This window comes from Trachemys scripta, chromosome 19 (genome assembly GCF_013100865.1).
Source record: "Trachemys scripta elegans isolate TJP31775 chromosome 19, CAS_Tse_1.0, whole genome shotgun sequence".
NCBI classification, from domain to species: Eukaryota; Metazoa; Chordata; order Testudines; family Emydidae; genus Trachemys; species Trachemys scripta.
In genome coordinates, this window is record NC_048316.1 from 11823574 (window position 1) to 11839848 (window position 16275).

Below are 16275 nucleotides of genomic sequence, written 5' to 3' on the forward strand. Positions count from 1 at the left end.
CTTCAATTTAGCCATTAGATCAAGCCCACCTACAGAGACTTGGGGAATTAGTTCAGAAGGGGGCTTCCCCTGCTGCCTTTGCCTGGGTAGGTACTTTCATTGGTACCTGGCCAGGCAGCTGAGCCCACAGCACCCGCACCCACAAGCATCACCTGAATCACCTATACTTCCACAGCCGAGAAAAAACTTGGATCGCTGTAAATGCAGCTAGGAGAGTGAATCCCTTCTCTGTGGGATGTGCATACTCCCACCATTCTCCTTTTTATGAGGAGCATTTAAAAAAAAGACACGTGAGCCAGAATAGGCCCATATTTCTGTCCAAGAGCTTCACAGTGAGATTGTACTGCACTAATTCAGTACACTAGACAGCAGTTGACTCTCCTTTCCTCTCCCTCTGTGCTGGACAATCATGTCTGCAGTCAACCACAGACCTGGCAGATAGCCTCTGTTTTCTACTCCATCACTTCTGGCATTTCATTAAAACGTGTCAGGACAAGCAGAGAGAGAGAGAGAGAGAGAGAGAGAGAGACACCCTCAGGCTGCTCTTCAGAGGTTTATTATGCTTTAAAGCACAACCCATGAGAGTTGAAGGACTGTTCTCCTGCCCACACACCCTCCTCAGCAACGAAAGAGTGAGCGGCACCGTTCAGAGTGGTCACGACAGGCGAGACTCTATGCTGGTTATAAAACATATGGAAAAGTGAATGTGATGCTTTTATAATAGCACCCTTCATTCAAACAGTGATTTACTTATAGGGAAGCAGCCAAGGAAATTCTCCCTGTAAACATTCCATAGTTCCCAGATACAAGTAGGTTTCCTGCCTAACCTTCTGTGTTATAATTTTCTGGAACTTGCCTTATCCTTTGATAAATATATTACAATCACGCTATTTACCTTGGTCTGGAGCTTTGAGACTTACACATGGCTTCCCTTGCTCTAGGAATTTCACAGATTCATAGCGTTTAATGTCAGAGGGCCCATTTGATCATCTAGTCTGGCTTCCTGTATAATACAGGCCATTCAGTTTCACCCAGTTACCCTTGTATTGAGCCCAACCATTTTCACAAACATACTGCTGCATCCTAACAGTCCCAAAGTGCTTGGCACGTTATAAGCAGGTTTTAACAAAACGGTATCACTTCACCTGCCGCTGAAATATAGCCGCCTTTGGAGTGGAACACAGCAGCTGATTAACAAGGTGTGGCAACACTAAATGAGTATTTAGGACAGGGAGGGAATTGAAATTGCACATTGAAGGAGTCACATTTACAGGGACATGAGCTAAAGGTATTTTACGGTGAAGAGCAGAAATATGACAGAACGGGTGTATGCCCACAGGGGAAACGCTGCAAACATTGAGACACTTTGGAACAGGACGATCCAAGCATCTAGACAGAGACTCACCAGCTCCCCAAAGTGCTTCATGGCATACTCAAGCACCCCAGCAGCTGCCTCGGGCTGCTGCAGCTTATTGTTAATGCTAGAAAGGAAAAGGAGAGAAAAAGAACATTTAGCATTTAGTCACTGATGTTTGGGGACCAGCATAAAATTTTCCCCAACTTTGAGAACAAATTGTGTCAGCTACAACTATTGACGAAACATCACCCCTGCTTTTTTTTTTTATTCCAAAGCTTCTTGAGTTGCTGAAAATAACATTGGACTGTGCAAGAGACACATTAACACCACATACACAAGCCAGACAATAGCACAACCAATATACACAGTCTCAAGGTCCCTTACACAAGTGGCGATTGCATAACACGGCTGATTCTAAAGAGCAGCCTACATAGAGGGGAGGACGACAGTTGGCAACTGTTGAGGAGCTAACGTTTTCTCCTGTCCTCTTGAAGTACATCCTCTCAAGGCTCAGAAATGCATATAGCTCATAGAATTCAGACTCTCTGCTCAGCGCCTAAACCACCCAATGGGGCTGCATTGATTGAGAATGGCTGCAATAGTTCCATCACTCCCTCATTCTCTGCAAAAGTTCCATTCTCTCGCTTCTCCATGCAACTCGTAGGCTGAGACCCTATCTCCCACTCCAGCAGCAGGCCTGGAGGAGAGGAGACTAACTGCTCCCCTTCCTCAAGCGAGAATGGAAGCTGAATCAACTCATGACCCCAGTGCTTCCGCATCACCTAGGAGCTTAAGACTGGTCCTGGATTGCAGAGCTCTGAATTGCATTGATTACATGCAAGGTATTAGCAGTTCTCAGCAGGCCAGATGGCATCTATGAACCCCAATGAATAAGACTATGACTTGCAGGTTTAAGTCTTCATGGCTGCCTTCACTAGAACCATTTGTGGAACTGTCACACAACTAATGATGAGCCACCGTTTTGGCTTTTAAAGGTCAAGAGATTGTAGTGAGCAATATTTTAAAAAAATATTTTGACATTTTTAATGAATTTCTCTGTAATGGATATGAGGCCTGACTAAAATAGGTAAAATCAGCTAAAAACAAATGGACAGGAAATACCTAAAGATTCCTATTGCACAACCTGAAAACATGCTGGTGACCTCTGGGATGGCTGGTGTGCACAAGAGCTTACTGTAGGGGGTTTACCAGAGGACATCTCAGTGAAGGCTCTTTTAGCTGTAACCATGCGTTTGTGGTTATAACTAACCTTCTGGATTCAGTGTAGGAAAAGAACCAGATCACAGGAATCCCACATTGTTGCATACCTTCTTGCATTTTCAAATTACAGTTAGAGAATCCCAGAAGCACACACGTCCCCCAGCAATGTTGGTAATACCAGAGTGTAACTGACTATAACCACATGGCAATTGTGCCATAAAATGTATTGCAATAAAATTGGAGTTAGCAGGGTATAGCAACCAGGGGAGAGAGGGAGGGGAGGAGAACAGATTTTCCAGTATCTGTTGCTGCCTATATTCAGAACCAGGAAGTGTATTTAAAATGACTTGTCCTCCCCCATTGTTCAAGGTAACTTCCCACATTTTAAATTCTGGTGCTGTCTTTTTAGCTACCGATTGCCCAGTTTTCCATGGTAGAGGAAGTTGACTGAAGCCAGAAACAAAGGAAAGCCTGCAGAGACCTAAAGCCAGTGCAAGGGCTCAAAGCTGCCACCTCCATGTGGGACGCTGGATGAAGACACAGCTGCTCAACTCCAGTGTTCTCACTAATGGCGAAACTCAACCAAACCCCTATTCAATGAACAAGGGGAGACAGAAGCACAAGGAATATAGTTGTGTGCATTTTTTATATAAAAAATAAATTTGCAAATCAATGTGGCCTTGGCTTGGTGTTGCAAGGCTAGGATATCGCTGAGTGTATGCGATTACAAATGCATCTGTGGAGGAAAGCCTGCTCCATCTGTAAAGAATCACTGCTATGAATGCTGGAAAGGACTTCTGGTTTTTTGCTTCATTTAGTTCCCAGGCCACCAGTTTTTCCCTCTGTTGCCACTAGATTTAGGGATTCAAATGAGATTTAGTGTAGTGATCAGCAAGAGACTTAAGCACAACTCATGTTTCTGCTTGCATATTCCATTTCTTCATTTTAATTTCCTCTGATTTACTCTGTCTTAAGCTAGGACTTCCTCTCTGGCTCTTTTCCTCTGATCTTCCTTCACATATGCCTTGTGCCATCAAGCACCAGCTGCAGACATTCAGAGCTCCCGAGTGATTGCTGACTTAAACAAACAAACAAAACCAGGACCACCACCTCTTTGAAGAACTGGATTAGAGATATGTACCAAATAATAATTTGCTCCATGGGAACAGAGAAGAAATAATTTTATCATGTATGCACCCTAATTTATGGGTTTGGTGCCAGCCTGTCAAATAGGCTCTTTCCATTGCAAATATGGCCACCCTATTTTCAACTCCATGGCTTCGGTAAGTCCTTGTCTGTCTTCTTTTCATTCACAGACTTTCAAGAGTATGACAAAATCCACCCCCCACTCCTCCCACCAGCCCTCACTAATGAGGCTGCCACTACAGAGCGCAACAATACTGTAGGAGCAGTATGATCACACCATATAACAGAGCAGCATCGTGTCTATACTCTGATGGCCACTGGGCCTGGTGAAGCATAGGGCAGCCAAGGTACTCATAAGCCTGGCTCTCCAGCTAGCAGGGTGCCCTTTGAAATGTTCCTATGATGTTGATTTTATAAGCTTGAAGACAGAGAGGGCTCCGTCGGCACATGGGCTTTTGGTGCTCACCCTGAGTGTGCCTTTGCTCAAACGCCCGTCAGGAGGAATTCATGTTTTATGGGACTCCTGAGATTTTATGAAACCCATTTTATGAAGGGTCTCTGGATCACTACTCTTTTCGTATTCATGCGGGAGATCTTATAAAGTGCAAATTGTTCAAAGCAAAGGCCCAACTGCGGCGAGTTTTACAGAGCACAACCCAGACCAACATTAATTCCAGCCCATGGTTGGAATGGAAGAAGCTTAATGTAAGAAAACCATAGAGACAAGAGCAAAAGAAAGACAGACCTACTAAAAGGTTCTACGCGTTTTTCTCTGTTTAGACACATGGGCAGCAGGCAGCAATCAGAAATGCACCCACCACTCATTACCCATAAAAGAGAGCCAGGCACCTCTTCCCACTTAAAAGGCCTTCTGAATCAGCGAGGGGACAGAGAAACTAAGAGAGAGGTAATAGGCCTAGCAGTGCTTGAGCAAAGACACCTGCAGAAGAAAGGAGACATGTTTCCAACTAAATGGATTTTTCTTCCACGAAAATGTCTATTTCTGTCCTTCATGAAATAGTAAATTCCCCAAATGGCTGTGATTGGGATCAGCACTGCAGGGCAGAACAGGCATTTATAGGACTGCCTAGTACAAGACAAAAAAATTCGCTGTCTGTGGAAGATAAAGAAAAACAATCCCATGCAGGGGGAAGAGGGCAAGAAGAAATGGAAAGGGACATCCATTTTTCAATGGGTGAGTGTTACATACAGAGAAGTGGAAATGCCGTAACCTGTCTCTAGACACTCGTTCCCATCGGAATGGTTCTCTTGCAAGCCGTGGAAGCTGCAAAGTCTCAGCATTCAGCGAGATCAGGCTTGGGGAGAAGAACATAATACCTCCTTTGAGCATAATTTACATTCAAACTTCCTCCAGCCCTCTCACTTAAACACTACAGTAAACAAGCTAGTTAATGCAAAACTGCCTTAGACCTTCCTTGTGTGTGGCAAGAACAACACTGGCCCTAAATAAGCCAAGCCAGTGACCACTTGGAGTCTCTTCTCTTTTGGAGCCCTATTATCCACAGTCTGCAATTCAGGGGCTGTCCTTCCTTCTCCAGCTGTGGGATTGGAAGGAAAAGCAACTCCACTGACATCTGCCTTGTGGAGGGACTGGGGCCCCAGGCTTGCTAGGAACTCTACAAATCATAAATCGTACCGATGGCACATCATGACATCGAACTAACTAAAGGGGAAGAAAGGAAACAACCCAAGTCAGATTCTGGTCATTCAACTGACAGCTAATCCTGGCAGCTAGAATTCTTCATGCTTAAACCTTTACCAGCAAACACTCATCTCACCAACATGGTCACTGAACTTCCATAACGGAGGCAATTGGAAATGACTAAAATTGCCAATTCAGAGTAAAGATGGCTCCAAGTAGTACAATGTCATACACATTTATGCAGTGCTTTTAAAGTCAGTGTCCAAGCCTGTTAGAAGCATTAATTCTCACCGCGTGCCATCAGGTACCTAGGTGGCATGTCCATTTTACAGATCAGGAAATAGAGGCACAGACACAGCATATTCTTAAATGCATCTTTCTGAATAAAGTTCCCATAAATATGCATTTTAGAAGATGAGTTGTACAATTACTAGACCATAATGAAAGTCTCTCTTTTGTCTCTTTTACCAACAGAAGAACTAATTTCAAAGACCAAAGCCATCACCAGCCTCTCTCAGTGCTCCATGCCTCTCCCACTAATGATTGTTTTTTTCCCTTCAATTACAACACTCCTGGGAATACAGATGTATGAGAATACCGAGAGAGCTTTCAGCTGAAGTGGCATTGTTCACACTAGCTGAGCTAAGGAGGCATGGGGTGACAAAGAAATGTTTCAGTAGCCTTCTTAGTGGTGTAATAATTTTATTCTCGAAATTTCTTTTGTGGGGAATGATGGGCTTGTGGCTAAACCACCAGGCTCAGAGGCTGGAGGTCTGGGTTCCAGTTCTGCTTTTTCCTGGCTTCATCTATAACCCTGGATCCTACATAATCTAGCCTCAGTCTTTTTGCCACTGAAATCAAACCAGTGCATTTATTTTGTACATAAATGCTGCCAGAGAAGTCCACGATCAAAACACAGGTCCCTTGCAGTCAGATCGGATGAGCTCCTTTATTGTATTTTATTATTGAAGTCCAGGTGTTCCCAATGGCTCATTAGTAGTTAATATCCACATGTCTTCCCAGGTCTATGTACAATTTAGAGTTTCATTGTCCATGCATATAGCCTACTTGCATCACAACCCTTAATCTGGCTGCATCATGTATATCATCTTGTTTCCTACACAATGAGAACTCTGTGCACCCTATGGAGCACACAGAACCCATCTATAAGGATACATGGGACTCTCTACAGCCAGGTCAGACTGTTCATGCCACAGTTTAGCCTTGTCATGCTGACTCAGGAACACTACAAGAGCCATGAAAAAGACAGGGCCTGGAATGCTTTGTGCCGTTGCATACTTGAGATAGGAAGAGTCCCTTTCCTAACCCCCACATTTCCAAAACGCCATTAATGGGCACCAGAGAGAAATAGGTGCCAACTTAATTCATGCTGCTCTACAGAGACCCAGCTCTGTGTCTGAGAGGTAACAAATAGCGGTGCTTTATCCCCTGCCCTAGCACAGGAGGAAACCAGAAAACCAGCAGGCTGGCTCCTGTTTTTTTTTTTTTTTTAAATCCACTACAAAGCCGTCTCCTGTGGGGCTTCTGGATGCCCAAATGGTCCAAGACCCTCCCTTCCTGCTAGAGTGATTTGAAAGGGAAACATTGCAACATAAAGCACTTGAGACAGACATTTTGGTACCATGAATGAAATTGTCACCCACAACTTATCCCTTACCAATTTAAGTCAGTGCAAGGCAAGGGATGGGAGACAATTCTATACTTTAAAGTATTCAGAGAGGCACAAATATCTGGGAAAGGACTCCTGGGTTCTTTTCTTGACAGTCATTGACTTCCACTATGGCCTAGGGCAAGTCAGAATGTGTCAGTTAAGCTATCTGTAAAAATTGAGATCATGAGACTTAACCTGCCTCACAGGTGTGTCATGAGGCTTACTGAATTAATGGCTGTGAAATGCTCCGGGTGCTTTGCAAAAAGACACCAACAGAAGTGTGAAATATTAGTGTAACGTTGTCATGGGCTCCTGATTTAGTTCTCTCACCCTGAACTCTTCCCAGCCTGGTTAAGTTAGACCAAGCTTCCTCAATACATTTCAGATATCTAAGGAGCACACCAGATGGAGTAAAATGCATGCTGACCTAGTGAAGATGAGCTCAAAATGCACTAAGCTGAATCAGACACTATTGGGCTCCGTATGCACAGCCGACCACATTTCCCAGAGTTAGTCACCAAGGCAGGTCAGGTTAGGAATACACCTGTGTCTCAGTGGTGACAATCATAGAACATACCGCCTCCACAGTTCCCAAGCAGGAGCTAGTCAGTGCTGCATCATAAAAGTGATAAATGTCTGTCACATTTCATAGCCTGATGATTTAGAGAGCCGTTGGCAGACGCATCACTCCCAACACGTAAGACAGTTAATTACTTCCAGCTTTATCTTTCTTGTCAACGCTTGCTGACAAATTGGCCATTATCTTTTATTCTTTAGCAATTAGCATAGCTCCTTCGTTGACAGCACCTGGTACTTTTTTTTTTTTTATGTGCATGCTTCCCCTCTGCTGTCCAGAGTAGAATGAAATGTTCTGCATTCCGGACAAGCCTTAAAAAGGCACAATTTGCTGTTAGCCTGAGAGGTGCGGGAGGGAGAGAGGAAAGATCTTGATTTAGAAGGGAAGCTGCTGTGTCTATAGTTTAGCAGCTGTCAGTCAGGAATATTTCTCTCTCTCATGATAAAAATTCTGGCCCAGGTACTAAACAAGGGCTAAAATGGGTGGTCTTTAAAAGTGAATCTGTCAGTCAACCCAGATTACTCCTTTCTATTCATCCTCCAGGGAGGTTCTGGAACGCACTGTGGAAGCTGCTCAGGCCTGCGAGTCTATACTGGAGGTTCATTTGGCAGGAAGAAATAGAGAGGCAACCCCGGGTCCCTCTCCCACAACTACCCAGATGTAGACCATCCCTCTCTCCCCCCTCCACCAGGTGAGACCTTCCTATGGACACTGGTACAGGATGAAGCTCTACCTGAAAGGGCTCTAAAAGTGAACACACTCAGTGCAGAATCCAGATTACTGGCATGGGCAGCCCGGGAGCACGAGCAGTGAAGTAAAAACAAAGCCTATTATTAAAACTAGAGGTTCATATGTGGAGAGTTTCTTTGTGCTCTCTCTTTTTGTTATCCAATGCAGAAGAGAGGGCTTTCTTAAATTTAAGAGGTGACATCTCCTCCTCAGCCTACAAAAAAGGAAATAATTCATTATTTGTTTTTTTGTTTTTTTTTTTAAATCAAGCATTTTTTCCTATAAGAATTAGTGTGATGAGAATTTCCTAAATCCAACCTGTGCGTTCAGTTGGCAAAAGCTACTAACCAAAATGGTTTCTTTACTAGAGCAGCAGACAATATTCTCGTTATTTGTAATGACGCCTGTTGTCGCAGGATCTGGCCATCTTACATTTGTTCAAAAACAAAGACAGACCCAATTCTGCTTATTTTGGATGAACAAGCAGGAAAATAAGACAGAGGAATGAATGGTTCAGTTTCCAAAAATACCTTCAACTATTAGCCATTTGGGAAGGAAAAAAAATCAAAAATAATTTTTTAATTTTATTTTTATTTGAATGATTCACAGGAGAACAAAACAGGAACTCAGAGTGTATTAAGTACAAATCAATTCTGGGAATTAAATAAAAGAATCAAATATTACTTTGTAAAATGTCCTTGAAATAATCCCAAAAGAGGAGCCTTGCTCAGCTGTTTATTTATATAACTGTAGTGCCCAGAAGACCTAATCAGGATTAAGGTTCTGTAGTGCTAGGTAACATACAGATACAGTCCCTACCCCAGAGAGATACTGACAAGCAACCAAAAAGCAGGGGAAAGGGAGGCAGTCAAATAGATACACAAATTTTTATATACAAATAAATATGATAGTTATGAAATTACATCCTTTCCCAAAATATCAATTTACCCATCTGACTCTCAGCCTAGCCAGCATAAGTTTGCTCATATCTTGTAGGAATTACAACAGAAGTAGGTCTTTGGCAGGGACCGACCTGCCAAGCATGCATTGGTAGGGCCCTACCAAATTCATGGTCCATTATGGTCAATTTCACAGCCATAGGATTTGAAAACTGGTAAATTTCACATTTTCAGATGTTTACATCTGAAATTTCACAGTGTTGTAACCCTGGGGGTCCCGACCCAAAAGGAAATGGGGGGAGGGGTGTCACAAACCTGTTGTAGTGAGGTAATGGGATTGCCACCCTCACTTCTGTGCTGCCTTCAGAGCTGGACAGAGTGGGGAAGAGGGGGTGCGGATCGATCTGCAGCCAGGAGAGATACCCAAGAGCAGCCCTGCAGGGAAAGAGCAAGTCTTGTCCTGCCCCAGCCCTGCCTAGACTAGCAGCTTGCTGAGACGCTTCCAGCTGCACAGGGAAGATCAGATTCAACTCCACAAGCCTCCCCCATCTGCAGGAACTTCTGGGGCTGCTGCCCAGTCCCAGAGCGTCTTGCAGCAGGGGAGGCACTCGGAGATGGGTCTGGTCCCCCCACCCCCAATGGCTGTGCAGGGGATGGACAAGTACTTCTCCAGCCCAGCTGGAGCTAGGAGCCCCCTTTGCTGAGGTGCTCCTAGGGACAAGGGGACATTGGATTTCATGGGGAAGGGCTTATTTCATGGTCAGTGATGTGTTTTTCACAGCTGTTAAATTGGTAGGGCACTGGACAGAACAAATGTCCATAGCTTAGTGAGGAGGCTGGGTTGTATTGCTGGTGATGCGGGCTTCACCCAGAGCTGCTGTCTGGCTCTTTGGATACAGCGTCTCTTGGGAATAAAATGGTCTCTGCACTGCTGTCTGGCAGTATCACAAAGGGAGGACAATGCTGCACTGAAGGAATGACCAAGGAAAAACAGGAATAGAACCAGGAGAGGACAGAGTCACAAAAGCCAAGGGAGGACAGAATCTTAAAGCAGGTGTCACTGAGCATCAAAAGCAGCAGAGGGTTCAAGAAAGTTGAGCATGTAGTAAAGGTCCTGAGACTTACCCAGGAAAAGGTAACTGGTAAAGCTCAGTGAGATAGCAGCTTTGGTGGAGCAAAGGGGGCAGAAACCAGGCTGGAGGGGTTCCAAGATGAAGTTGGTGGATAGGAACCTGAAGAACAGTTGAAAATGGTATGTCTGATGGATTCAGAGGTGAAGGCACGAAGGAAAAGGGATGGGTAGCTGGCAAGGCAGGTTGGGTTTAAGTGCAGGTTTGCTGAGGACTGGGGAGAGCAGAATCTTTGTATTTTGAGGGGAACAGCTGTGCCAGGGTTGATGGGGCAGGTTTGCAGTAGAAGTGAGGGACAAAAGAGGTATCCAGAGAGGTTGGAGAAATACACTAGCTATATAAATGTACTGATTATTTTATCACAATAGCGTCGGGAGGTCCAGTCAGGATCAGGACCCCATTGTGGTAGATGCCATATAGACATATGAACACAATGGCCACTGTCCCAAAGAGACTACAATTTAAGGTGACAAGTGACTCGTGAAGGGTAGGATAGAGGGATACAATTTTTATAGAAACAGAGATGCAAATTTTTAATTGTTAGATAAATAAGAGTGCAGCCTGGCCTCGTCTGCCTCCCAACCCATCATCATCAATTTCTTGCAGATAATATGGCCAGGGTGGGTCTCGAGGAGAAAGCTGAAGGGCTAGCGGCTTATGGATAAATGCAGGAAGGACGAACCAAGTTAGCGGGCAGCACGGAAGAAGGCGCAAAGGCATTTCTGTGAGAAGCTGATCAAGCAGACAATCCCCACTGCATGCTTCCACCATTTCTCTTCAGCGGACAGCTACCGAAACTGCCACATACTTAATGTGTTACTGACTTTCTGTTAAACGTTACCCAAGTATAAATACAGGTTTTTTTAAACCACAAAAACCTCCAGCAAGGCAGGAAAAACTAACATTAATGACTGGGGGAGGGAGGGTAGGGGGATCCACGGGGGAGTTTCTGAGCATTGCAAGTTTGCATATTGTTCTCATGTTTGCATGCAATAGGGATTATATGCACTGGCAGAGAAATGGAGTTGATGATTCCCATTGGTCTTTTTCATCCCTGCCACGTATGATAAAGAGTAAAACAAATCCCCATAAAGCCCGGTTCATGAATCACCGTGTGCCCTTTGTTAATCTGACAGGTGTTGTTTGACTGATACATGTTCTAGTTCATATTATACTGCAGAGCATTCAATATGCTGATTCTTAAGAGTAATGAACTCCAAGCACTCTGTTATTAATTCTTACATAGGTGAGTGGAAAATGCTGGTGTGTGTGTGTGTGTGGGGGGGGCGGGGGGGCGGGTAGTTCGGCCCTATCCTGTTTGAGTCTGAGTTTCTTGTTTATTAGCTGGATTTCTGCCTTCTCTCCTCCGTTGGATTCAGCTTTTCACTCACTGATTATTGAAGGCATATTGACAGCTCATTAAATCACTATTACCATAGCTGACTGGAATGTGTTTTCAAAGGGAAACGAGTCATTTAAAAACTGACTCACACCTCTTTGGAGACCAGCTCTTTTGAGGCTGGGGGGACAGACTGTGCTTTTCCTGGACGCCACACAGTAACATTACAAGCAGCAGTGTCAACACCTTCAAAATGTATGTTTAAAATTAATACCAATGGAGTATTTTCTCCCCCCCCCCAGATTTCAAAGACTTACTGCTCTTACCCCTCTTCAGGCATGTTCAGAGGGCCTGAGGCACTTGCCATTAATTCATTGTTCAGACACAATCTTCTAAAATTCTATTACATTCTTAAGGAATTACAAGACTGTTTTCCAGTTATCGCTGCCTGGGACTGGACAGAGAACGAACAGCGCTAAAGCATTCAGGCACACACAGAATCCCGAGGGACTAATGTTCCAGTCAGGCAGAGCCATCAGGAGCTTTTAGTCAGTGTTGTGACTGGGATTCATAGCAATTTACTGGACTAGAATCAGGTGGATATTTTCCTCTTAGTTTCCAGAGAAAGATGATCTGCAAAATCTTCCAGGATAAAAAGATGAGGAAACATCCCCAAGGCAGAATTGGCTTTGCTGGCCAACCTCAGCACAAAGCGAATCCCCCATATAACCCTCCCCTCAACAGGTGGCATTGTCAAACAAAAACAGAATACCACTATCAAAATCCATGGCACGCCCACACCTTGAATACTGCGTGCAGTTCTGATTGCCCCATCTCAAAAAAAAAAAAAAAAGATTAGGGGTATGGAATAGCTTCCACTGGACAGATTAAAAAGTATGGGTCTATGTCGTTTACAGAAGAGATGACTGGGAGAGGGAGGTTATGATAGAAGTCTATAAAATCATGAATGGTGTGGAGAAAAAGTGTAGTTTAACCCCTCTACATAACACAAGAACTAGGTCACCCAGATAAATTAACAGGCAGCAGGTTTAAAACAAACATAAGGAAATATTTCTTCACACAATGCAGTCAACCTGTGGAACTTGTTGCCATGGGATACTGGGAAGGCCAAAAGTAGAACTAGGTTCAAAAAAAGAATTAGATAACTTCATGAGGACAGCTATTAGCCTAGAAGCCTGGGGATGCAACCCTATGCTCTGGGTGTCCCTAAACCTCTGACTGCCCAAAGCTGGGACTGGACGACAGCAGATGGATCACTCAATTGCCCTGTTCTGTTCATTCCCTCTGAAGCATCTGGCGCTGGCCAGTGTCAGAAGACAGGATAATGGGCTAGATGGACCATGGTCTGGCCCAGTATGGCCATTCTTATGTCTTCACTCTGGGGGAAAAAAAGGTAAGTTTTTAATGCAAGATGTCTTCAGTAGGATTTCAACTTGAGGTAGATAAGACCGTCTGTCTTTTTCCCCATAAGTGAGCAGGCAGACACACCTTTTTTCATAGTGAAGACCTTTTTTCATAGAAGAAGTCCATGTTAACTTTGCCTGTACTCGCACACTGAGTGGTGCATTCAATATGGGCAAAAGATTAGTGCCTTATACTTACTGCTTGTCAAGGTAAAACACTTTGCAAATAGATCTCTGAAATAACAAGACTCCACCAGAGTCTGGTGCTGGTTCACTCAAATTACAGAGAAAACTCCATCAGCCCGCTGAACTCAAGTGAAACCTACTTTTCCTTTCTCCCTAACTTCCTCTGTATTGCAGGAGTTGTTTTGTTTCCAAAGTGCCGATTAATCAGTTAAGTTAATAAATAACATCTGCAATGCATTTTTACCAACTTCCAGTTACCAAATTTAAATTATTTTTATTTTCAAAAGAGTTTGGCTACCATTTTATATCTTCTTGAGGTTTTCTTTGAAAAAGGATGCTGTCAAGGTCCAAATTACCTTTTTTATGTGAGGGTTTCAATTGCTTGATCCAAAGTGAAAAGCAAGACAAAATAATTCCTAATTATATTTTTAATCCTATTCAATTTTTTTTTAAACTAAGAAGGAGCTAGCTCCATTGTCCGCTGATTACAAGCATGATGGGGGGAGATCAAAGCTGCAGTCAGACATGGGGAGCAGCAGGAAATTTCTACAGCTCTTTTAAGGTAAGTTCTGTATTTTGTTTTAGTGTGAACATCTATGGAATTCTTCTATTTCTTACCTTAAAAGAGTTCTGGAAATCGCCCACTGTTCTCTCTCTCTCTCTGTCTTGCTGTCTTCCTGTCTGGATACATATCATTAAAATGGCAGCCCCCAGCAGGAACACAACTTGGCAACTGTGTCCAGTTTTGGGCCCCACACTACAAGAAGGATGTGGAAAAATTGGAAAGAAGCCAGCAGAGGGCAACAAAAATGATTGACTTGTGAGGAGAGGCTGAGAGAACTAGGATTATTTAGCCTGCAGAAGAGAAGAATGAGGGGGGGGAGATTTGAGAGCTGCTTTCAACTACCTGAAAGAGGGTTCCAAAGAGGATGGATCTAGACTGTTCTCAGTGGTAGCAGATGACAGAACAAGGAGTAATGGTCTCAAGTTGCAGTGGGGGAGGTTTAGGTCGGATATTACGAAAAACTTTTTCATTAGGAGGGTGGTGAAGCACTGGAATGGGTTACCTAAGGAGGTGGTGGAATCTCCTTCCTTAGAGGTTTTTAAGGTCAGGCTTGACAAAGCCCCGGCTGGGATGATTTAGTTGGGGATTGGTCCTGCTTTGAGCGGGGGGTTGGACTAGATGACCTCTTAAGGTCCCTTCCAACCGTGATATTCTATGATTTCATAGCAATGGAAGAGATTTGATATACACTTCTACCTCGATATAATGCTGTCCTTGGGAGCCAAAAAATCTTACTGTGTTATAGGTGAAACCGCGTTATAATCGAACTTGCTTTGATTTGCCGGAGTGCGCAGCCCCGCACACCCGGAGCGCTGCTTTACCGTGTTATATCCGAATTTGTGTTATATCGGGTCGCCTTATAGCGGGGTAGAGGTGTAAGTTATTTTAAAATAATGCTCTGATTTCTCTAATTTCCACAGTCTGATTTCATATTTTATGTGGAAATCTAAAGCAGCAGTAAAAACCTCGGCTTTTTAAAATGCAATACTGGAAGAGAATTTCGGTTTGTGGCACAGGCTATAATCACAGAAAAGAATGAAAACTCAGGCTAATAAGAGTCATCAAAAGGTGATTTCACCCTATGTGGTCTGTATACATAATCCTTTGCAGCCAGGTAAGGGCAGCGAGTTTGGTAAAGATAGTTTGGCAAAGAAAATCATGGATGAGTCATGGCACATTTTGATAAAATCTAGGTTTTAATACATGTTTCTGATTTCGCCTTGATTGTGAAAACTCCTTCCCTCCACTCCAGTCCTGCTTGGCCAGGCATCCTGGAAAGCAATTCCCTTTCCTCACACTCATGCATGGTAGCAAGGATGGTTATTACAAGAGGTGACCAGCTAATGTAAGAAGACAAAGGTTATTGGGGCTGGGGGGAAATCAGTAGTCTCCAAAACTGATGCCCATGACAAACTCACCGTCCTAATGAGCAAGGACTAAATACTCAAGTCTTCAGCAAATTGTTTTAGTGTTGCTTAAAAGATAATGCAACTAATGTTAAGTTATGAATGCATCAAACAGGCACTGAATAAGAAAGAAAAATTCTGTATTGTAAAGGCTTTTCAAAAAGAAATCAGATAAGGATTGGGAGTGGAAAAAAAACACCTATCAACAAAGCTGCTCCCACCAGAAGGAAAAGCACTCATATGCTGGGCTTTCTTCTCCCTTTAGGTTCTCCTGCATATCTAATACTCAATGGAAAGATTCTCTCTCAGATGCCCCTGGTAGCTTTCCAGTGCTCCCTGCTCTCTGAAGGTCACCAAAAATATTGTCTGTCATTCAAAATTTGTAAGATGTTTGAGAACGCAGAAGGTAAGTGAAAGCAGACTAGATCCCTCCCTTACCTTCTCACAATAAAAAGATAAGCTTTGCTTTAACAGAAATCTTTCAGGAGGCCCCAAAATTGATCTTCCCTCAGTGAGTGGAGAACACACACTTGCCATCTTGCATCAGCCGGAAAAGGTTTCAAAAACTTGGTAGGAAAGGCACATTTCTGCATTAATGCAGATGCTCAGAGGCTATGCAAGATTAGGGAGTCAAACTGAGGTCAGACCCCTCTTCTCCTCTCCCCACCCATTGAAAGGCTCCCTTTCCCATTGTTCTGAAAGTGTCACCCATCTAAATCAAGTTTATTTTCCCCTGTGCAAAGTGTGGGGAGCTCTCCTCTGGGATTAGAAGCTGAGGCTTTGTGGAAGCTTTGGGGAACACATAATCTTCTGGCACAGGGAGTTGCCTTTGCTGGCCAGTTTCTCCAATTCTATGGTTTATTTGTGTTCAGGCATCCCTGAATCCTTGATTCAACAAACTTTTGAAAAAAAACCTCACCACAAAACCTCTCCATCAAGCTACTAAAAATTATTCCCATGC

General features: G+C 43.7%; 1 protein-coding gene across 6 annotated transcripts in view; it reads right to left on the reverse strand.

Annotated features, from left to right (window-relative positions):
- The window catches only part of MTOR (mechanistic target of rapamycin kinase), a 104170-nt gene that overhangs the window by 39572 nt on the left and 48323 nt on the right, over positions 1-16275 (reverse strand). For all 6 annotated transcript variants that reach the window (XM_034753098.1, XM_034753097.1, XM_034753096.1 and 3 more), the window contains one exon: positions 1406-1481. In XM_034753098.1, the coding sequence (XP_034608989.1) occupies positions 1406-1481 (76 nt within the window). The remainder of the gene's footprint in view (positions 1-1405; positions 1482-16275) is intronic.